The sequence below is a fragment of the Jaculus jaculus genome, chromosome 4 (genome assembly GCF_020740685.1).
Source record: "Jaculus jaculus isolate mJacJac1 chromosome 4, mJacJac1.mat.Y.cur, whole genome shotgun sequence".
NCBI lineage: Eukaryota > Metazoa > Chordata > Mammalia > Rodentia > Dipodidae > Jaculus > Jaculus jaculus.
The window spans coordinates 162,089,624-162,111,624 of NC_059105.1; the positions used below are offsets into that span (position 1 = coordinate 162,089,624).

The 22,001-nt window shown below is 49.2% G+C and overlaps 1 protein-coding gene across 1 annotated transcript in view; it reads right to left on the minus strand.

Annotated features, from left to right (window-relative positions):
* Positions 1-1,618: 1,618 nt before the first annotated feature.
* Positions 1,619-22,001, minus strand: part of Nr1i2 (nuclear receptor subfamily 1 group I member 2) — a 49,145-nt gene continuing 28,762 nt past the window's right edge. Inside the window, exons 2-9 of the mRNA XM_045147988.1 lie at positions 19,610-19,828; positions 9,336-9,469; positions 8,812-8,999; positions 7,749-8,023; positions 6,152-6,294; positions 5,287-5,403; positions 4,903-5,008; positions 1,619-2,576 (exon numbers count right to left, since the gene is read on the minus strand). Coding sequence (XP_045003923.1) covers positions 2,432-2,576; positions 4,903-5,008; positions 5,287-5,403; positions 6,152-6,294; positions 7,749-8,023; positions 8,812-8,999; positions 9,336-9,469; positions 19,610-19,800 — 1,299 coding nt within the window. The 5' untranslated portion in view covers positions 19,801-19,828 and the 3' untranslated portion in view covers positions 1,619-2,431. The remainder of the gene's footprint in view (positions 2,577-4,902; positions 5,009-5,286; positions 5,404-6,151; positions 6,295-7,748; positions 8,024-8,811; positions 9,000-9,335; positions 9,470-19,609; positions 19,829-22,001) is intronic.

A 22,001-nucleotide genomic window follows, 5' to 3' on the forward strand; every position in this document is an offset into this window, starting at 1 on the left:
GTCTTTTTGTTTTGTTTTGTTTTGGTTTGGTTTGGTTTTTCCGCTCTGGCCCAGGTTGACCTGGAATTCTCTGGGTGGCCTGGAATTCATGGCCTCTTAGCCTCTTACCTCTGCATCCACGAGTGCTGGGATTAAAGGCATGGGCCACCCTGCCCAGCAAATACACTGTTTAAATTATGATACATATATATATATATATATATATATATATATATATATATATATATAAATAATTTTAATACATAATCATTCATTTTTATGTTACCAGTCTGCAAATTTGTGTAGTATAATAAAGAGCAAAATACATGTGCACATGTGTGTGTTTCTGGTTGGTCTGTGTCTTATGGGGGAAAGGGCTTGGTGAGTAATTGTTTTTGTTTGCTTTTTTGTAAGTGTTTTGTTGAGGCAGGGTCTCACTCCAGTCCAAGCTGACCGGGAGTGCATTCTAGAGCTTCAGGCTGGCTTCAAACTCATGGCCTCCTGAGTTCTGGGATTAAATGTGTCCCCACCACCCAGCTCCTTTGCTTTTTTTTTTAATGATGCCTCCACGTTTTTATATTTTATTTATTTTTTTGAGAGAGAGAATAGGCATGCCAGGGCCTCCAGCCACTAAACAAACTCCAGACGCATGTGCCACCTTGTGCATCTGGCTTATGTGGATCCTGGGGAATCAAACCTGAGTCCTCAGGCTTCACAAGCAAATACCTTAACCACTAAGGCATCTCTTCAGCCCTCCTGCTTTTTTGTTCTTTATTTTTTTTATTTATTTGAGAGAAAGAGGCAGAGAGAGGGAAAGAGAGAATGGGCACGCCAGGACCTCCAGCCACTACAAACGAACTCCAGATGCATGCACCCCCTTGTGCATCTGGTTTACGTGGGTTGTGGGGAATCGAACTGAGGTCCTTTGGCTTTGCAGGCAAATGCCTTAACTACTAAGCCATCTCTCCAACCCCCTCCTGCTTTTTTTTTATTTTTTTATTTTTATTTTTTATTAGCATTTTCCATGATTATAAAAAAATATCCCATGTTAATTTTCCCCCTCCCCCCCACACACTTTCCCCTTTGAAATTCCATGCTCTATCATATCCCTCCTGCTTTTTTGAGACAGGATTTTTTCCACTTTGTTGCCCAGGCTATCTAGTACTAGGATCATAGATGTATGCCACCACACCTGGGTTTGTTTTTATTTGTTTGTTTGTTTTTTTATTTTTTTGTAGAGTTTCACTCTAATCTAGGCTGACCTAGAATTCACTCTGTATTCTCAGGATGGCCTCGAACTCAGGGCGATCCTCCTACCACTGCCTCCCAAGTGCTGGGATTAAAGGCGTGCGCCACCACGCCCGGCTTTGATTTTATTTTGAGTTATTTTTCTACTCCCACCTTTTCTGGGGAGGGGGGAGGAGTGATATCTCTAGCAGAAAATTCATTGAGTCCTCTGATCTTGACCACAACATATTTGCCAAGCCTAGCTTTAGGTATGGAACAGCGTGTGTGGAATGAAGATGTAACTTGTGAAAATGCAAAAGCAGTTTTACTCAAGTGATAAGCAAAGCAGACACTCTACACTTTAGCTCCGAGAACCGGTGCGAACTCAAGAAGATGGCTACGTGCAGGTGGCTCTGCTCTTAGCACATTTATTAAATGTCACCACAACCCTGCCACAAACCCAGGCCCCAGTCAGCTGGGAACAAACCCATCTACACGGGTACCCTCCCTCCCACGAGCACATGTCCTGGGAAACCTCACTTGGGGTCCTCAATACCCACAGATCCCCCGGGCAGCTCAGCATCCATGCGGTGTTTCTTGGCCTTATGTCACATGTCACTTGGAGTCCAGGTCAGCTGTGATAACAGATGCTGGTTAACGACAGCTTTTTCAGCTTGTCCTTCATTATCAACACCTTGGGGTCCAGCAGGTTGCATATTGTCAGCGCTTGACATTGTGACCAGATACAGGGATCCCCAATCATGAGCCTTGGACGGGGTCCCGACAAGCTTCTGGTACTAGATGCGGGCCACCCAGCTTCTCCAGAAGACTGTACTGCACCCACAGATCAGGCACAAGCAGCTCAGGAGGAGGCTGGGGTGTGGGGGTGGGAATGAGTGGAGAGGGGGTGTAGACCCTCAACTGGTCTACCCTGATCACTCCTTTCCCTCCTGGTGGGAATTGGAATTTGGGGAGGGGGGTGGATATTCCCAACCACTGGGCCTTTTCAGGGGAAAAGCAGCTTTATATCTCGGATCGGCATTAACCTACAGGCCAGAACTCTGTACAGACTGCACTGGGGTCCGGGTACACCTGTGTCCCCTGCCTAGAATACTAGCCAGCTGTAGTCACATCACGGGGTGTGTCCATCTGCTTAGCCCCAGAAGCAGCAGTTCCGAGAGCTCTGAGTCTCTGTCCCGCAGAGGCTCCACCCAGGGGCAGCGGCTCAGCCGTCGGTGCTGCTGAATAACTCCCGCATGAGCGGGGTGGCAAATGGGTGCGTGTCTTGGATGCGCAGCAGCCGCTGGGTGTGCTGGGCGTTGATGCTGCGCAGCTCCGTGAGGACGGCCATGATCTTCAGGAACAAGAACCTGCGGGCGGCCAGAAGAGAGGCTGGGGTGCAGCCCATCCTGTCTCCTCCCCAACAGACTTGGCCGTGTTCTGAGAGTGCACCCACATTCCATCTCAGAACACCTCCGGTCAGCCAAGAGAGGATGCTTGGAACTCCTGCAGGCTGACCGTGACAAGGCAGAGCTGGAGGTGGGAGCCAGGGCCTCCCTGTTCCTACCCCAAGCATATCTATGTATGTAGAGACCTTGGCGGGAAATCCAGGCCTTGCAGATGCCAAATGCATATAGTAATATGAAGGCCAGGGAAGCCATTGCCTTGGTGAACATTTGGGGGACCAAGATTGAATAGTCCCAGAGGTTAGAATTTGCAGACTAGAAGACCTTCCCAGAACTTGCTCAATCCAGCGATCAAAAACATCACTCACCTTGCTTTCCCCACAATGTGCCCACACAGTCTCCTGGCTCCATTCAGGTAAAGATTGAGCAAATAAAGTTTCGACCACCCCAGCAGCATCTCTGGTGATACAGGCCAACTGAGGATTTGAGCGTCAAGTTTATACCCGAACACCTAGGACGGGCCTTAATCTTCAAAACCTTAGGCTCCCTGCAATCCAGGTTTGCCCTTGCCCTCCATCCTGTGGGCATCATGCTGGACACTAGGACACAGGAATACTGAGGAACAGTGAAGATGTGGTAGCCACTAGCAGAAAGTAGCCTTCCAGGCTAGAGAGACGGCTCAGCAGTTAAGGCGCTTGCCTGCAAAGCCTAAGAACCCACGTTCAACTCTCCAGATCCCAGGTAAGCCTGACATACAAAGCTGAGGCAAGCACAAGGTTGCACATGCCCACTAGATGGCGCAAGCGTCTGGAATGTAATTGCAGTGGCTGAGGCCCTGGTGTGCCAATTCTCTCTCTAAAATAATAATTTTAAAAAAAGAAAGTAGCCTTCCTTTTTTAATTTAATTAATTAATTTATTTGAGAGAAAGAGAAATGCAGGGACAGGGGCTGGGGAGAGTTCCAGGGCCTCCAGCCACTGCAAATGAACTCCAGAGGCATGCGCCCCCTTGCGCATCTAGCTTACTTGGGTCCTGGGGGCATTGAACCGAGGTCCTTTGGCTTTACAGGCAAGCGTCTTAACTGCTAAGCCATCCCTCCAGCCCCAGCCTTCCTTTTGACTGATAACCAGAACAAAGTTAGGAGACTTCCAACCCCAGCAAGTTTGTGTTCCTCTGCGAAAGTTCTTAGTACTCAAGAGCTGGCGCTTTGGCCATCGCCTGGCTGGCTCCACTGTCCCCTTGCGCCCTTCTGTCTGTGGAGTCCAGATACCCACCTCAGGGCAAGCTTTAGAGAATGAAAGGTAATAATACACATAAGTTACTTGGTCCCAGCACTGGCACTTCCCAATAAATAATAGCTATTATAGATTTACTAATGACAACCACCATAACTCAGGTTTTGTTATCTTTACTACCGTTAGGGCTATTGTCAGCCATTGCTGGAAGACCCCGTAGGAAAGACAGCGGGTGTCTGCCGTGCCGTAGTGACGGGAGCATAGAAGACCCGGGACAAACAGGTGTAACCCCTCAGCTGGGCGCAGGCTGACCACATAGGCCTTGCTGGTTATCACAGAAGGTGGTTGCAGAGCTTTCCCTGGCTCAGCTCTGGCCTACCGTCCCATAAAGTCCCAGGCAGGCAGGGGACCAGAAGTTAAAAACATGAGGCAGAACCGGGCGTGATGGCACACGCCTCTAATCCCAGCACTCGGGAGACAGAGGTAGGAGGATCGCCGTGAGTTCGAGGCTACCCTGAGACTCCATAGTGAATTTCAGGTCAGCCTGGGCTAGAGTGAGACCTTACCTCAACACCCCCCCCCGCAAAAAAAAAAAAAAAAAAGATGAGGCAGGGGATGGAGGGATGGCTTAGCAGTTAAGGCACACTTGCCTGCAAAGGCAAAAGGACCCAGGTTTGATCCCCCAGGACCCACGTAAGACATGTGTCTGGAGTTCGTTTGCAGTAGCTGGAGGCCCTGGTGCACCTATTCTCTCCCTCCCTCTCTCTCTCTCTCTCTCTCTCTCTCTCTCTCTCTCTCTCTCTCTCTCACGCGTGCTCTGAAATAAATAGTTTTTAAAAGGCAGCCAGGCGTGGTGGCACACTCCTTTAATCCCAGCACTCGGGAGGCGGAGGTAGGAGGATCGCCGTGAGTTCGAGGCCATCCTGAGCCTACATCGTGAATTCCAGGTTGGCTTGGGCTAGAGTGAGACCCTACCTCAACCCCCCCCCCAAAAAAAAGGTGAGACAGGACGGACCCCTCAACCCTCACGAGTTCTCCCCTCCTGTTCAGGCTCACCGGTGGGCAGGATAGGGCCGGCTGCACTCAATGTAGGCCTTCAAGGTGAGGGCCACTCGCTCCTGCAGCTGGTCCACGACGCCGCGCTGCACCACGCCAGGGCGGTCTGAGCGGGGAGGGAACGGAAGGGAGTGCGGTGCCGTCAGGGCAGAGAGAAACAAAGACCAGAGCTCCGTGCATGCCCTGGTGTGGGTACTGCCAGCCAACCACCTCTGCAGCCACAGAGTCTTGCAGGTCGGGGAGGGAAGACTAGGGAGGGCCCTGCTTCTCAGCCCTGACCAAGGAGAAAGCGGGGCGCAAGTGTCCCTGCAGAGGACGGGCTGCCGCCTCCTGCAGAGGCTCAGGAGAGTGTCAGTGGCTGGGGACTGGGGGGGTGTCCATCACCTGGAGAGAAGAGGGACATGGCCTGCATCAGCACGTATTCCTCTTTGTGAAGCTGTAGTTTCTTTAGCATGTAGTGGAATTTCATCAAAGGATCCAGGAGCAGTTTCTGCACACCACCTGAGACGGGTACAGGACGGAAAGGGGGTGTCACAGGGGGCCTAGCCCCACACTCAGTCTGCCCTCAAAAAGCTCTTTCTTTTTTGTTTGTTTGTTTGTTTGTTTGTTTGTTTGTTTGTTTGTTTCGAGGTAGGGTCTCACTCTAGTCCAGGCTGACCTGGGATTCACTATGGAGTTGCAGGGTGGCCTCGAACTCACGGCGATCCTCCTACCTCTGCCTCCCAAGTGCTGGGATTAAAGGCGTGCGCCCCCATGCCTGGCTTCACAGAGTTCTTTCATTCCACCACCCATGGTAGCTTGAGTGGATGCCCTCCCCCCGCCCCAATAGATTCAGGAGTGTTATAGGAGCTGTAGATTGGATATCCAGCTGCCTGGCTGGAGGAGGTGTTACTGGGGGCGGACCTGGAGTTCCAGCCTAAAGGTATGTGGAGTGCCTGAGTTCTGCCCTGGGGTTCCTGGAGTGTGCTTGCATAGGCTGCTGGTGATCGTTTTGTTTCTGTGTTTCCCTCTCTTTCTGGACCTGTGAAAAGGGGCCAGCTTCCTCCACCGTTAGGGAACTTCCCCTGGATCTGTAAGCATCAAATAAATTCCCTTCCTCCCATAACTGTATGTGGCCTGGAGGTTCACCCCAGCGACTGAAGCTCTCCATGACACCACCCAGTCTCGCTGCCCTGCAATCCCAGAATATGGTGTGGCTCCTTTCCTCCCAGAGCTGTTGTGTCTCCCTCGCCCGGCATCACTTGGGCACCTTCAGGGTCTTCGAAGCAGTAGGCCAGTCTTCCGCACTCCCAGGTCCCAGTCTCGGTGTTGAACATGGTATTGAACCTCAGGATGCACATCTCAAAGGTAGCCCCTTTTAGCAGGGAGATCTGGTCTTCAATGGGCAGGTCCCTGGCAACAAGGACAGGAGGGGGAGGGACAGCTACTAGGCTCCCCACAGGCTGGGAACAGCGCCATCCCATAATCCCAAATTTGCAGGAGGAGGAAGGGGAAAGAGATTGAATAGAATCCTCTGGAGGAGTGGTTGCCTGCCAGCCCAGTCCAGCCCAGCAGGATACTTTCCCCACCATGTCTTCCTCCCATACTGTCCTTACAGTTCTTCCAACCATTTAGCTTTGTGTCCAGGTCTCTTATGGCTTCAACTCCCTACACAAGCATTGACCAACATTTGATGTCTTGCCTCTTGACTCCTTAGCATAACTTCTGCCTGTTTTCCCAAACTGGAATTATTGTCCCTTTAACGTCACCTAAATAAATTCTGCTGGGTTTTCAGGCCAAAAGAGAGAGACAGAGAAACAGGAGAGAGATAAGAGAATTGGCACTCCATGGCCTTGGCCACTGCAATGGCACGCCAGATGCTTGCGCCACCTAGTGGGCGTGTGCGACTTTGCACTTGCCTCAACCTCGTGCGTCTGGCTAACATGGGATCTGGGGAGTTGAACATGGGTCCTTAGGCGTCCCAGGCAAGCGCCCTAACCACTAAGCAATCTCCCGAGCTCTATTCTTTTTTTAGAGAGAGAAAAAAAAAAACCAGGGAAATATTTTCTATTCTGCTATTCCTCACCAGTACTGGAGAGTTGAGCCTCACTCCCTCACTCCTAATATCTGCTCTACCAGTGAATTCCAGACTCCTTGCATGTGTGCATGTGTGGTTCATCCCTACTTGACCAGGCCTGGCAAGGCAAGGTGGTTAATCCAACAGCAGTACACTCAGCACCCCACCCACCTTTAGCTCTGCAGAATGTATCTTTTTTTTTTAAATATTTTTGTTCATTTTTATTTATTTGAGAATGACAGAGAGAGAGAGAGAGAGGCAGATAGAGAGAGAGAATGGGTGCACCAGGGCTTCCAGCCACTGCAAACGAACTCCAGATGCATGCGCCCCCTTGTGCATCTGGCTAACGTGGGTCCTGGGGAATCGAGCCTCGAACTGGGGTTCTTAGGCTTCATAGGCAAGCGCTTAACCGCTAAGCCATCTCTCCAGCCCTGCAGAATGTATCTTAACGGGCTACAGTTCCAGCCACACCAGAGGGTTCCGGGGTCTCATACTGACTCCATACCCGACCCGACCTGGCTGCTGGACCTCAGGCCACCCACACTCCCCGTGGCCTGCTTGGGCAGCAAACAGCTGGCGGACTAACATCTGTTCTTCTTTTCTCTCCATGGTCTTCCTTCTTTTCTTCCTTCCAACTTCTTTTCTTCCTTCCATGAGTGGCCGAGACAAATGAGGGCCCTCTGACACCAGGGTCACGCAAATTCACGGGGACTGACCCCCAGAGCCTTTGAGACACTGGGCCATTTCCTTGTTCCTTGCTATCGCCCTCCACCCAACCGCCACGGCCTACCTGAAATAGGAGATGACCTTGGCAAAGTTGATGACCCCCTTAAACATGTAGGTTGACACATCGGCCAGGTGGGGCAGCAGGGGAATGATCTCTTTCCCATCGTTTTTGGCTGGGGGCTTGTAGTTCCAGACGCTGCCATCTTCGCCCCGCAGCTGCAGAGATATCTTCAGAGGACTCAGGTCTTCCTTAATCCGGCTCCACGTGGCGGGGTCGTCCATCAGTGAGGCTTGCAGAAACTCTGGGATCTCACAGCCACCACTAAGTACCGCTGGCAGCTGGGGCACAAGGCAGGAAGCAAAAAGGAATAACAGGGTGTTGCCACAGACAGCTGCTGCAGCCGGAGAAGATGCACAGTCAGGGCGTGCACACTTGGAGACGTTGTTTCTTCTCTTAAGCTAACTCCTATCAGGTAGGTGGTTTTTTTTTGTTGGGGGTGGGGGTGTTCGAGGTAAGATCTCACTCTAGCTTCCAAGCTGATCTGAAATTCACTATGTTAGTCTCAGGGTGGCCTTGAACTCACGGTGATTCTCTAACCTCTGACTTCCAAGTGCTGGGAGTAAAAGCATGTGCCACCATGCCTGGCTTTATTTTGTTTTTCAAATAATTGTATTTATTTGCAAGCAGAGAGAGAAGAGAGATAGAGAGAATGGGGGTGCCAGGACTGCAAAGGAACTCCAGATGTATGTGCCACTTTGTGCATCTGGCTCTACGTGGGTCCTGGGGAGTTGAACTGTAGACGGAAGAGCACAGATGTTGAGGTCCCTGGGCTAATCCAGTTCTCTGAGCCAGGTAGGCCCCCCCATAAAGTACTTATGAGCACGCAGGGTTCAATGCGGTCATACTCCAAGAAGTCCTGTCTCTGTCCTCATAAAGTCCCAATGCCGGTGACATGTCTCCACGTCCCCTCAGACCCAAGTCTGAGAAAGCAGACACATTCTCCAAACTGAGTCTGCCTGGGGGTGAGGGGGCTTGGGTACAGTTGCCCCTGACCCCAGGACCACACTATGAGAACCCCCTTGGGAGGAGCTGGCACCACGGTAGAGTTAGACTCTTAGCCTCCTACCCGGAAATCCTTGAAATGGGAGAAGGTGGTGTCAAAGGTCTTCATCTGGGCGTCCATCAGCACCCGGATCAGCTCCTGCTGCTCCTCCGTCAGGCCCTGCACCCCGGGGGGCTGAGCCTCGATCCTCTCCCTCTTCTTCCTCTTGATCAAGGCCCGCCTCTGTTCCACCGCCGCGTCGGACATGATCACTGCAGAGCAGGTGGTCAGCGGTACACGTGTGTGTCCCCCAACAAGGTCTGCCGCCCCAACTTGCCCTACCCCACCTGCAGAATATTAGGAAGGCCACAACAGGGGCGAGGCAGGGGCGGCTGCGAGGAAACCTGCCAGGCCCCGCCCCTCCATCTCCCAAGTCCCCCCTGCCAGCTCCCGGCGCTGGCAAGGTCACGTGGGCACACGTGCCCATCTGCACTGTGCATATGGGCACCCAACCCCCTCTCCGTGTGCACACCCCTGAGCATGCCCACAGTGCTTCTTTGCGCAGGGCACACCGGGCACCCCTGCCCCGCAAGCCCGTGGTCACTCACTCTCCTTCTTCATGCCACTCTCCAGGCACTTGCGCAAGCGGCAGGCCTGGCACTGTCGCCTGGTCTTCCGGGTGATCTCGCAGGTGCCCTTGCGGAAGGGACACCTCAGCCGGACGTTACGTTTCATGGCCCGCCTGTGGAAGGGGCAGGAGCGTTAAAGTGGGCTTCTGTGGGGGGGGGGGCGCTTGGGTCCTAGGCCACACTGTGCCCAGCCCCCAATGCACGCTAACCTGGGTCAGTGGGCCTCACCTTGGTGTGGGGTGGGATTTTATAGGCTTGGAGCACTTTGCTAGGAGAGGAACAAGAGTGGAGGCTTCTAGACTTTTCCACGGGCAATGGAAGGCACCTGCAGATCTGGAACCACTTTCTTTCTTTTTAATTTTTTTTTGTTCATTTTTATTTAATTATTTATTTGAGAGTGACAGACAGTGAGAGGAAGAGGCAGGTAGAGAGAGAGAGAGAGAATGGGCGCACCAGGGCCTCCAGCCACTGCAAACGAACTCCAGATGCGTGCGCCCCCTTGTGCACCTGGCTAAGGTGGGTCCTGGGGAACTGAGCCTCGAACCGGGGTCCTCAGGCTTCACAGGCAAGCGCTTAACCACTAAGCCTTCTCTCCACCCCTGGAACCACTTTCTAAGCCCTTTCCTTAGGCACCTGTCCTCCTCCTTCACACCCTTGTGAGGAGGCCATGTTTCCACCTAGACAAGCCTCTTCCTGGATTTGTCCTGGTCAGAAACATAAGCAGTCCCTTCTCCTTCTAGATTAGGGGCAGTTGCTGGGATGAACTTTTAAACCAGGCACAGTTATGGAGGAGGGGATTTATTGAAGCTTACAGCTCCAGGGGAAGTTCTACAATGGCAGAAGAAGCTGGTCCCCTCTCCCAGGTCCACGCATGGAGAAGGGCAGCCAGCAAGCACGTTTCAGGAACTCAGAGCCAAGCTCAACCACGTTCCCTGTCCTAGACTGGGGTTCAGACCCAACTATCCGCCCACTGGTGGCTGGAGATCAAATTTATAAGCTTCAATAAACTCCTGAATGTATTGGGGGACACTCTTTCATGCTACCACACCAGAAAGCCCCCTTCTGATTGACTTGGTGGTCAAGAGTTGGGGCGCTCCGTAGAGTGGAGTCGGGTGGGCAGGGGGAGCTCTACAGCACTTCTGTGTTTTGACCATTTCAGGGTCAACAAAGTGAAGGGTACTGGAGAGCCATAGGCCTTCGTTCAGGGGTAACGGGGCAGAAGAAAGACTGGCACACCACTTGTGGTAGTTTAAATGGGTGCCCCCCAGTAGATTTAGGGGGTTGTTTCTTTCTTTCTTTCTTTCTTTTTGTTGTTGTTGTTTTTGTTTTCCTAAGTCGGGACTTGACCTGGAACTCACTCTGTGGTACCAGGCTGGCTTCGAACTCACAGCGATCCTCCTACCTCTGCCTCCCGAGCACCGCCACGCCCCGCTGGATCCGGGAGTTTTATTCAAGTTAGATCGCCAGCCACCTGTCACTGTGGGCAGATGCCGGGGTCTAGCCCTGAGGGATTACTGGGGACCCCATCTGAATTCCAGCTGATGGGATGCAGAGCACTTGAGTTCTGGCCGGGTTCCTCGGGCTGTTTGGCTGCCGGGTTATTGTTCTTGCTTTTGGTGGTGGGTTTGCTCTTTGGGCCATTATGGAACTTCCCCTGGATCTGTAAGCTCTAATAAATCCCTCCTGCCCATAACCTGTGCCTGGTTTGGATGTTCATCCCAGCGACTGACCGCATCACCACTCGTGCTGCCTAATCTTGTCAATTTACTGGGCTTTAGAATCACCATGGAAACCAACCTCTGGGCATCTCTGTGATGAATTTTCGAGGTTAGGTTACAAGAAGGGAAAAGACAGACTGGAGAGATGGCTTAACAGTGAAGGCACTTGCCTGCAAAGCCAAAGGACCCAGATTCGATCCCCCAGGACCCACGTAAGCCAGACGCACAGGGGGCGCATGCGTCTGGAGTTCGTTTGCAGTGGCTGGAGGCCCTGGGGTGCCCATTCCCTCTCTTTCACTCTGTCTCTTTCCCTCTCTCAAATAAATAAAAATAAAAATATTTTTAGAAAAGAAGGGAAAAGATGCACCGTAACTGAATGTAGCCGTTCCATGGATGGAGAGAGGTTCCTGAACTGTGAAAGCGAGGGCGCTGGCTAATTGTACTCATCTTCCTCTGCGTCCTCGCTGTGGACTGAGTGTGATCAGCTGCCTGGAGCTCTGCCGCCACGCCTTCCCAGCCACGGTGGACTCACCCCAAACTGTAAGCTCGAGAAAACCTACTCAGCAGCAAACAACCTGTCGTGATGCCCACACAAGTGCAACAGTGGCACACAGCCATGGTGGGAACCAACTGCTCTTGATTTAGCTAACTGATCCCCTCAGTGGAACGGGCGGGACCCATAGCTGGAGCTGGGAAACAAGTCAGAACCATATCCAAACATGAGCCTGCTCTCCATTATCAAGCTACCAACAATCGTGGGCTACAAGAGGGCCTACACCTATTCAATTCTCTATAAAGGGGGCTGGGGAAATGGCTTAGCAGTTAAGGCGTTTGCCTGCGAAGCATAAGGACCCTGGTTCGATTCCCCAGGACCCACGTAAGCCAGATGCACTAGGGGTGCATGTGTCTCAAGTTTCTTTACAGTGGCTGGAGGCCCTGGCGTGCCTATTCTCTCTCTCTCTCAAATAAAGAAATAAATAAAATATTTTAAAAAATTCTCTATAAAAAAAATAAGAGTCAGTCCCCAGACAGTCAGCGTGTCTAGTGCCACAAGGTGCTACATAGGTGACTGGGGGAAATGACCAAGATGTGTCCAAGCAACACATTGTTTAACCTAATTAGCAACAAATAACCGGATGTGATGCCCACACAGTGCAATAGTGGTACACAGCCATGGTGAGGAATCAATTGCTCTTGATTTGGCTAACTGATCCACTCAGTGGTACTAGACCCTTAGCTGGAGCTGGGAAACAAGTCAGAACCATACCCAAACACAAGCCCACTCTACAACATCAAGCTACCATCAATCACGGGGTATAAGAGGGCCTACACCTATCATACTGTCTATCAAAAAAGTAAGTGTTATCTCAATTCTCCAGGTGCTAACTTACTCTCCGTTGAAGAATCTGCTTCTCTTTTCCAGATAGGTGCAGAGCCTAAGAAGAGAGCTGCCCCGACATACCTCAAAAGGGGCCCAACTGAAACTAAGGACAATTGGCGAAACAAGCAAGGGTGATGTTTTCCTGTGAACCGGATACCAGCACAAAGGGGAAGGAGACCAACGCAGAGAAAAATCAACTCCTACCAAATCAGAGAGCCAGAGCCTCAGAGGCCCCACCACCTCAGCACTGAAGCAGACCAAAAATGAACCCAACATGGCTCAGGGAAATCTTGCGGAAGAGGGGGCGGAAAGAATGTCAGAGTTACATGTTGGGTCATGATTTTCAGAGACATTTATCATACTAATAACTGGGGGCTAACTCCACAATGCACGACCCATTTTCAATAACAAGGAGGGTCTAATGGGAGGGGGTAGATCACAGATGAGCCTAAATAATGGTACCAAACTGCCTGTATTTACTGAAAAGAAAACTAATAAATTAAATTAAAAAAAAAATAAGGGTTATCCCATTGTGTGGTGCTAACTTTACTCAGTTGGAGAATCTGCTTCTCTTTTTCAGATAGACGCAGATCCTAAGGAGAGAACCACCCCTTCATACCTCAAAAGGGCCCCAGATGAAACTAAGAATAATTGGCAAAACAAGCAAGGGTGTTCTTTTCTTGGTGAAACAGGTACCAGCACAAAGGTGAAGGAGATCGACACAGAAAACAATCAACTCCTACCAAATCAGACAGCCAGAGACCTAGAGGCCCCCAACACCTCATCACTGAAGCAGACCAAAAATGAAACCAACATGGCTCAGGGAAATTTTGCAAAAGAGGGGGCGGAAAGAATGTCAGCCACACATTGGGTCATGATACACAGAGACACTTCTCCTACCCATAACTGAGGGCTAACCCCACAATACATGACCCATATACCTCAACAAGGAGGGGCCAGGGGGAGGGGGTAGGACATGGACGAGCCTAATAATGGTACCAACTTGACTGTATTCACTGAGTACAAAACTAATTAATAATAAAAAAATTTTAAAAATAATAATAATAAAAGAAACCCTTCAGTTGCTTCTGGTCAGGTATTTGGTCACGCACAAAGGAGAGGGTAATTAACTTCGTTTTTCCTGTCTTCCCAAGCTGAATAGAATGACCCCAGTCGTTCATCCTTGGCTCCCGCATGTGAAAATTAATGGGAAATGTGGGAACAGAGAAGAGAGCGGACTAGAAAGCTAGACTGGAGGCTGACCTGAGCTCATGGCTCCTCCAGGTTAGATGGGGCCTGGAACCAGCAATCAGCCAAAGCAGGCATGCCTCAGCCCCCCCCCCCCCCCCGCCGCCACGATTGTTCCCCCCTGCTGACCTGGGTGACGGACCCCGATGCCACCTCGAAGTGAGCCCAGCATGGGTAGCAAGCCTCGTGTTTATCAGAAGCATGTGGTGTAGCAGATGTTGAACTAGATATTTGTCAGAGCTTTGCACGTTTAGTTTTTCAAAACCCTAGGACTTCATCCATACCTGCTGGTATAGATGAAAGAGGCTCTGAAAACTGAAGCACTACTTTGTCCTCCAGGAAAATGACGGTGCGTGTGACTTCAAGTGTGCTTGGTAAGGAAGCCACGCCCCACCCGCTGGTGCTGATGGCATGCCCAGCAGAGAATTCCCAACTGTTTTTTTTTTTTTTTGGTTTTTTTTGGTTTTTTTTTTTTTTTTTTTGTCTCACTCTAGCCTAGGCTGACCTGGAATTAACTCTGTAGTCTCAGGGTGGCCTCGAACTCACGGTGATCCTCCTACATCTGCCTCCTGAGTGCTGGGATGAAAGGCGTGTGCCACCACGCCTGGCCCCAACTGTTTTTTTTTTGAGAGGGGGGAGAGGGCTTCAAGGTAGGGTTTTGCTCTAACCCAGGCTGACCTGGAATTCACTATGTAGTCTCAGGTTGTCCTTGAACTCGCGACGATCCTCCTATGGAATCAAAGATGTGCACCACCAAACCTGGCTCGAGAGAAGATTCCTGGGTGGAGCTGCCTGCAGCTTGTGCGGGGTCTGTACTGAGCGCCACCCTTCCTGGGCACATCCCCATCACTTATGATGGGATGGGACTTTTCTTTCTTTCTTTTTTTTTATTTATTTGTTTGAGAGCGACAGACACACAGAGAAAGACAGATAGAGGGAGAGAGAGAGAATGGGCGCGCCAGGGCTTCCAGCCACTGCTAACGAACTCCAGACGCGTGCGCACCCTTGTGCATCTGGCTAACGTGGGACCTGGGGAACCGAGCCTCGAACCAGGGTCCTTAGGCTTCACAGGCAAGCGCTTAACCGCTAAGCCATCTCTCCAGCCCGGAATGGGACTTTTCTATGAAACCAGTCACCCATTCTCCTGTAGGTAACCTCAATAAACTCACTGGTCATCACGCTACACCTGGATGGAATCATGACTTTGGTCTGTCCTTGGTGCCCTTCTGGGGGAGAATAGACACTTGTTCCCACCTCCCCAGGAAAAGTCACACAACAGAACTGACCCAGATGGATGAGGAGAACCACAGATGAGTTTGGGAGGAGCAGCTGTCTAGCCCCTGCTAAGAATGAGAAGACATGCAACCGGGCTTTGCGATTAAGGCACTTGCATGCAAAGCCTAAGGACCTAGGTTCAATTGCCCAGTAACCACGTAGGCCAGATACACAAGGGGACACATGAGTCTGGAGTTTGTCTGCAATGACTAGAGACCCTAGCACACCTATTCTCTTTCTCCCTCTGCATCTCTCTCTCTCAAATAAATAAATAAATAAAACTTTTTTTAAAAAAAGGAATGCAGAGCCGGGCGTGGTGGCGCACGCCTTTAATCCCAGCACTCGGGAGGCAGAGGTAGGAGGATCGCCCAGAGTTCGAGGCCACCCTGAGACTCCATAGTGAATTCCAGGTCAGCCTGAGCCAGAGTGAGACCCTAACTCGAAAAACCAAAAAAAAAAAAAAAAAAAAAAAAAGGAATGCAACTGAGGCTGAGCCATCTGAGAGTGGACTACATAGTGAATTCCAGGTCAGCCTGAGCTACAGTGAGACCCTACCTCGAAAAACCAAATAATAATAATAATAATAATAATAATAATAATAATAATAATAATAAAAAGAGCATGATGACCTGGCTTTAGAGAATATATTACAATCTCTGAGATTAGTACATATGGAGCCCACTTTTTGTTTTGTTTTTTGAGATTAGGGTCTTGCTCTAGCCCAGGCTAACCTGAAATTCACTATGTTGTCTCAGGGTGGCCTTGAACTCACGGCCATCCTCCTACCTCTGCCTCCTGAGTTCTGGGATTAAAGGTGTGCGCCACCATGCCCGGCCCTAATTTCTTATTTAAATGCATTTCTCAATTCAAGGCATTTGGAGGCAAATAGGATCTGAGTATTATAGTTTCCTGTTTTGAGTCATTATTACAGTCCCCGTCTTCATGCTGAGCCATGGGCTTTTCATCCTTTTATATTAAAGGGAGGTATCTCCCATCACTTCTGCCTTGCTTTGTCCTTGCTCGTTATCCGAGTCTTCCCAGGAGTCCCAAGCTTCTAGATCCCAAGAAGAGCTTTCTTTTTTTCCTTATGTCCCACTAACCATCAGGGACGACGTATCTATATCTCCTCTTTGTCCCCCTCTCTTGCCAGATCAGAGGCTAATATGGGGGTATCACCTGTATGCCTTTTTCCTATTGTAATCCTCCAGTGCATGGTTAGGTTCTTTCTAGGCACACAGCTCAGCCCCAATTGCATGTCTTACCCCCAGCAGACATGGTATTATAGCCGGCTTATGAGTGGGTCCCACCAGGCATGATGGCGCACACCTTTAAGCCCAGCACTCGGGAGGCAGAGGTGAGAGGATCGTCATGAGTTCGAGGCCAGTCTGAGACTTCATAGTGAATTCAAGGTCAGCCTGAGCCACCTCTCCAGCCCCAAGTTTGTTTGTTTGTTTGTTTGTTTTTTAAAATTTTTTTTTGTTCATTTTTTATTTATTTATTTGAGAGCGACAGACACAGAGAGAAAGACAGAGAGAGGGAGAGAGAGAGAATGGGCGCGCCAGGGCTTCCAGCCACTGCAAACGAACTCCAGACGCGTGCGCCCCCTTGTGCATCTGGCTAACGTGGGACCTGGGGAAACGAGCCTCGAACCGGGGTCCTTAGGCTTCACAGGCAAGCGCTTAACCGCTAAGCCATCTCTCCAGCTCTTGTTTGTTTGTTTTAAAGAGTTTACTTTCTGTATTTCTCTCCTGGTTGGGCAAGATGAGATCTGTAAAGCTGCCCATCCCAACTATGAAAACAGAACAGTATAGATTACCCAGCAGAAATTCAATCCAGGAATTAGAAAAGACAGTGACTGTTTGCCTAGGCTGAATTCTCTTAAACAACTTGATGTGGCCCGTGAGGAAGCCAGAGAGCTTGTGGAGAATGTGAATTATAGAGAGCTTAGCACAGTGGTGTCCCCCCAAAACCCTACAACTGTTCGCTCTGGCCCAGGCTGGCTTGGCATTCACTATGTAGTCTCAGGGTGGCCTCAAATTTATGGTGATCCTCCTACCTCTGCCTCCCAAGTGCTGGGATTAAAGGCATACACCACCATGCCTGGCTCACCAACATTGCTTTATTTTGGGGGAGTGGGAGGGGCTTCGAGGTAGGGTCTCACTCTAGTTCAGGCTGACGTTGAATTCGCTATATAGTCTCAGGGTGGCCTCCAAATAATGGTGATCCTCCTACCTCTGCCTCCTGAGTGCTGGGATTAAAAGCATGCGCCACCACACCTGGCAATACTGCTTTTTTGACAAAACAACTGATGCAAGATCTATACTGAACCTTGTTAATGGTTGTTTTTATGTTTGATTTTTAAAGTTTTGAGGAGTGTATTTTTTGTTTTGTTTTGTTCTGTTTTGTTTTTTGAAGTAGGGTCTCACTCTAGCCCAGGCTGACCTGGATTTCACTATGTAATCTCAGGGTGGCCTTGAAACACAGCGATCCACCTACCTCTGCCTCCCAAGTGCTGGGATTAAAGGCGTGCACCACCATGCCCGGCTAGGAGTGTTTTTTAATTTAGTTTATTTATTTGAGACAGAGAGGGAGAAAGAGGCAGATAGAAAAATTGAGCAAGCCAGAGCTTCCAGCCACTGCAAATGAACTTCAGACACATCTGGCTTACATGGGTACTGGGGAATCGAACCAGGGTCCTTGGGCTTTGCAGGCAAGTGCCTTAACCGCTAAGCCATCTCTCCAGCCCTGTTTGTTTGTTTTTAGTTTCCCTTAGCTGCTCAATTCCAAGACCAATATGTGTTCACTAGGGATGGGTGGCACTGGACACCCAGAATATTTCCCCTAAGTCACATGCACAGTTGACTCTTCCACCTCAAGTGGCTGCGCAAACACTCATACCACACAGGCTTGGGCCAAACCTGTCTCTGAGGTGGCACAGATCAAACTGCCAAGGTGGCCTGTCTGCTGGGCTGGAGAGATGACTCAGTGATTAAGGCACTTGCCTGCAAAGTCCAAGGACCCAGGTTCAGTTCCCCAGTACCCATGTAAAGCCAGATGTACAAGGGGCACAAGCATCTGGAGTTCTTTTGCAGTGACTTGAACCCCTGGGCGCTCCAGGGCCTCAGCCACTGCAAACGAACTCCAGACGCATGCGCCCCTTATGCATCTGGGTAATGTGGGTCCTGGGGAACTGAGCCTCGAACCGGGGCCCTTAAGCTTCACAGGCAAGCGCTTAACTGCTAAGCCATCTCTCCAGCTCCTGCCTTCTATTCTTGGGCAAGGCTCTGTGCTACCAAGCCAGCTCTGGGGTTTCTTTCCTGTCCTTTTCTTTTCCTTTCTTTTCTTTTCTTTCCTTTTCTTTTCCTTTCCTTTCTTTTCTTTTTAAAAACAACTCAGCTTAGGCTTGGGTATTTCTTTTTAAGATTTGTTTTAATTTATTTACTAAAGAGAAAGAGAGAGAGAAAGTAAGAATGACACGCCAGGGCCTCTAGCCACTGCAAACAAACTCCAGACACATGCACCACCTTGTGCATCCAGCTTATGTGGGATCTGGAGAGTTGATCCTGGGACCTTGGGCTTTGCAGGCAAACGCCCCAGCCACTAAGCCATCTCTCCAGCCTGGCTTTCTACTTCAGTTGAACATCATGAACCTTCTGTCCAGGCTTACTTTGTCATTTACCTGTTTCTAGATGAAATTGTTTTTGTTTTTATGCACTTTATGTCATTCTTTCCTTATCTGCCCTGTAAGACTGATGAGGCACTTGCCTCTTAAATCTTCAAACTACTTTACTTCTGTACTGCCTGGGCTTGCATTCAAGGGTGCATAGGAGAACAAAGGCTATCTTCATAGGAAGGATCCTTTGCAGACAGACCCAGGAAGGCTTGAAGAGGAAACATCCTTCTGAGGTATAAGTGGATCAATCACTTGGACTAACTAGGAGGGTTTTGAGTGAGCGCCCAGTCATATCTGAACCTAGAAATAAGATCAAGCTGGGTCCTGAATACTTTGCTCTATGGGCTGATAGAAAACTCCCATTATGGCTGGAGAGATGGCTTAGCAGCTAAGGCACTTGCCTGAGAAGCCTAAGGACCCATGTTCAACTCTCCAGGTATCATGTAAAGCCAGACACACTAGGTAACGCGAGTGTGCAAGGTCTCACCTGCGCACAAGGAGGTGTACATGTCTGGAGTCCAAGTGCAGTGGCTGGAGGCCCTGGCACACCAATTCTCTCTGTGTGTGTCTCTCTCTCACACTCTCATTCTCTCACATTAGAAGAAGAAGAAGGAGGAGGAGGAGGAGGAGGAGGAGGAGGAGGAGGAGGAGGAGGAGGAGGGGGAGGAGGAGGAGGAGGAAGAGGAGGAGGAGGAGGGAGAAGCAGCAGCAGCAGCTGGTGTGGTAGCTCACACGTTTAATCCCAGCACTGGGGAGGCAGAGGTAGGAGGATCACTGTGAGTTCAAGGCCAGCCTAAGACTACAGAGTGGATTCCAGGTCAGCCTGAGCTAGAGCTCAAAAAAAAGGAAGGAAGGAGGAAAAAAAGGAAGGAAGGAAGGAAAGGAAAAAAAGAACCCTCTAGAGGTAACGCAGTGTGTGAGTGATGAGAAGTGAGTGAAGATCGGTGGGTGACGGTACCTGAAAAAGCCCTTGCACCCTTCACATGTCATGACGTTGAAGTGGTAGCCATTGGCCTTGTCTCCACAGACACGGCAGACCTGAAGAGCCCCATCGTCCTTGTCCACGTCGATGGCGGGGTTTTCTGGGACAGAGTCGGCTCCTTCGCAGCGCCCGAGGTCAGCGTGGCTCCAGCTTTCTCCAGGTCTCATCTCCAGGTTTGCTCCTGCGTGTCTCGGACTGAAATGGAGGAAAAACACAGGGAATGAAATTGCTGAGTCGTGGCGGGCCGGCTGGCATTTGGGTTGGATGCCAGGCCTTTGTGGAAAAAATGTAGGTAACTTGGTTGAATTGTTAATAACAAGATATAACCGTGATTAAATTGGTAAATGCTTTTTTAAAATGCTAAAAATACTCCTAAGCTTTTTTTGCTTGTTTGTTTTGCAAAGTAGGGTCTCACTCTAGCCCAGGCTGACCTGGAATTCACCATGCAGTCTCAGAATGGCCTCGAACTCATGGCGATCCTCCTGCCTCTGCTCTTGCCTCTTCCCCCCCCCCCATGCTAAGATTAAAGGCGGGGCGCCATGATGCCTGACCTGTTCCTAATCTTTTTTTTTTTTTTTTTTTTTTTGCTAGGGAAACAAAATATAAATTTAAAAGATTAATTTTAGGAATGAGCTGTAGGTAGAGATTTTGGGCTTCATTTCATATGAAATACTCATGTATTCTGTCAATGTTGAAATGGGCTAAATTTTTTTTTGTTTGTTTCTTTCTGGGTAGGCTGACCTTGCACTCACTCCAGTACCAGGCTGGCCACAAACTCACAGTGATCCTCCTGCCTCAGCCTCCTGAGTGCTGGGATTAAAGGCGTGCACAACTATACCTGGCCTAGTAGATTAATTTTTGCTATTAGAATAATAAAGCTGTCATTCAATATTTATTTATTGCTAATAGATTGAGATGTCCTGTTACAAATAATGATATGGGACATTATCTTACTATCTCATTTAGTGTGCAGGTACATTATAATTTTTTTTTTTAATCTTTGGTATTTTCAAGGTAGAATCTCACTGTAACTCAGGCTGACCTAGAACTCACTCGGTCGTTCCAGGCTGGCCTCAAACTCATTACCTCTGCCTCCCGAGTGCTGGGATTAAAGGCATGCACCATCACGCTTGGCTTAAATGTTTCATTTATTTATTTATTTAATTTATTTATGAGTAGGAGAGAAAGAAAAATAGAGAGAGAGAGAATGGGCGTGCCAGGGCCACTAATTGCTGCAAACAAACTTCAGGCAAATGCCCCCCCCCCCTTGTGCATCTGGCTTGCTGGGTTCTGGGAATTGGACCTGGGTCCTTTGGCTTTGCTGGCAAGTGCCTTAACTGCTAAGCCATCTCTCCGCCCCCTAAAATTTTTATCAAGATAAAACCAGTACTGTTCACAAAAATCAAGGTGTCTATTCATTGTATTATTAGACTTAATATTTATGTCTGTAACTGAGAATGTTCTTACGATATGTGGTATGATGCTGTGCAGCTCTGACAGATGAAGCATAATGAAAATGTTATTAGGGATATGTTTGCTGTTTTGATTTCCAAATACATTTTAGTGAATATGTAATGATTATATCTGTAAATGCTATCTGTATCTTGGAGTATACTAATAAATTTGTAAGGCTTATAGAAAAATCTCATAAGAACAGATTTATATGTAATTAGGTTGACAATAGCCAAAATTTTGTATAAAAGGATTTTTAGTGCTTTATATTCAAAGAAATGGGACTTTTTTAAAAAAAATATTGATTTACTTTTGGTAAAATTTTAAAGGCTAACCAGGAGTAGTGACTCATACCTTTAATCATAGAGCTCAGGAGGGATTGCAGTGAGTTCAAGGCTAACCTGGGTTAGAGTGAGGCTTTGCCTCAAAGAAAGGGAATGGGGGGCTGGAGAGATAGCTTAGTGGTTAAGCGCTTGCCTGTGAAGCCTAAGGACCCCGGTTCGAGGTTCGATTCCCCAGGACCCACGTTAGCCAGATGCACAAGGGGGCGCACGCGTCTGGAGTTCGTTTGCAGTGGCCAGAGGCCCTGGCGCGCCCATTCTCTCTCTCTCTCTCTATCTGCCTCTTTCTCTCTCTGTCTGTCGCTGTCAAATAAATAAATAAAAATGAACAAAAAAAAATTTATAAAAGGGAGTGGGGAAAGAGCTAATTTTAAAAGGTAAGAATTTAATGTATTATGTTTCCTATTAATTTTGTCAGGCTTCTGATAGAATCAGAGATTATTTAAATTTCTATTTGATTAGCTACGTGGTATGTGAATTATACCTTGAAATAAGTAAAGTATTCTTGGGTTAGTAATTCTCTCACAGACCCAGAGAGGCAGTTTCAAACCCTCCTCTTTAGAGGAACGCATGCT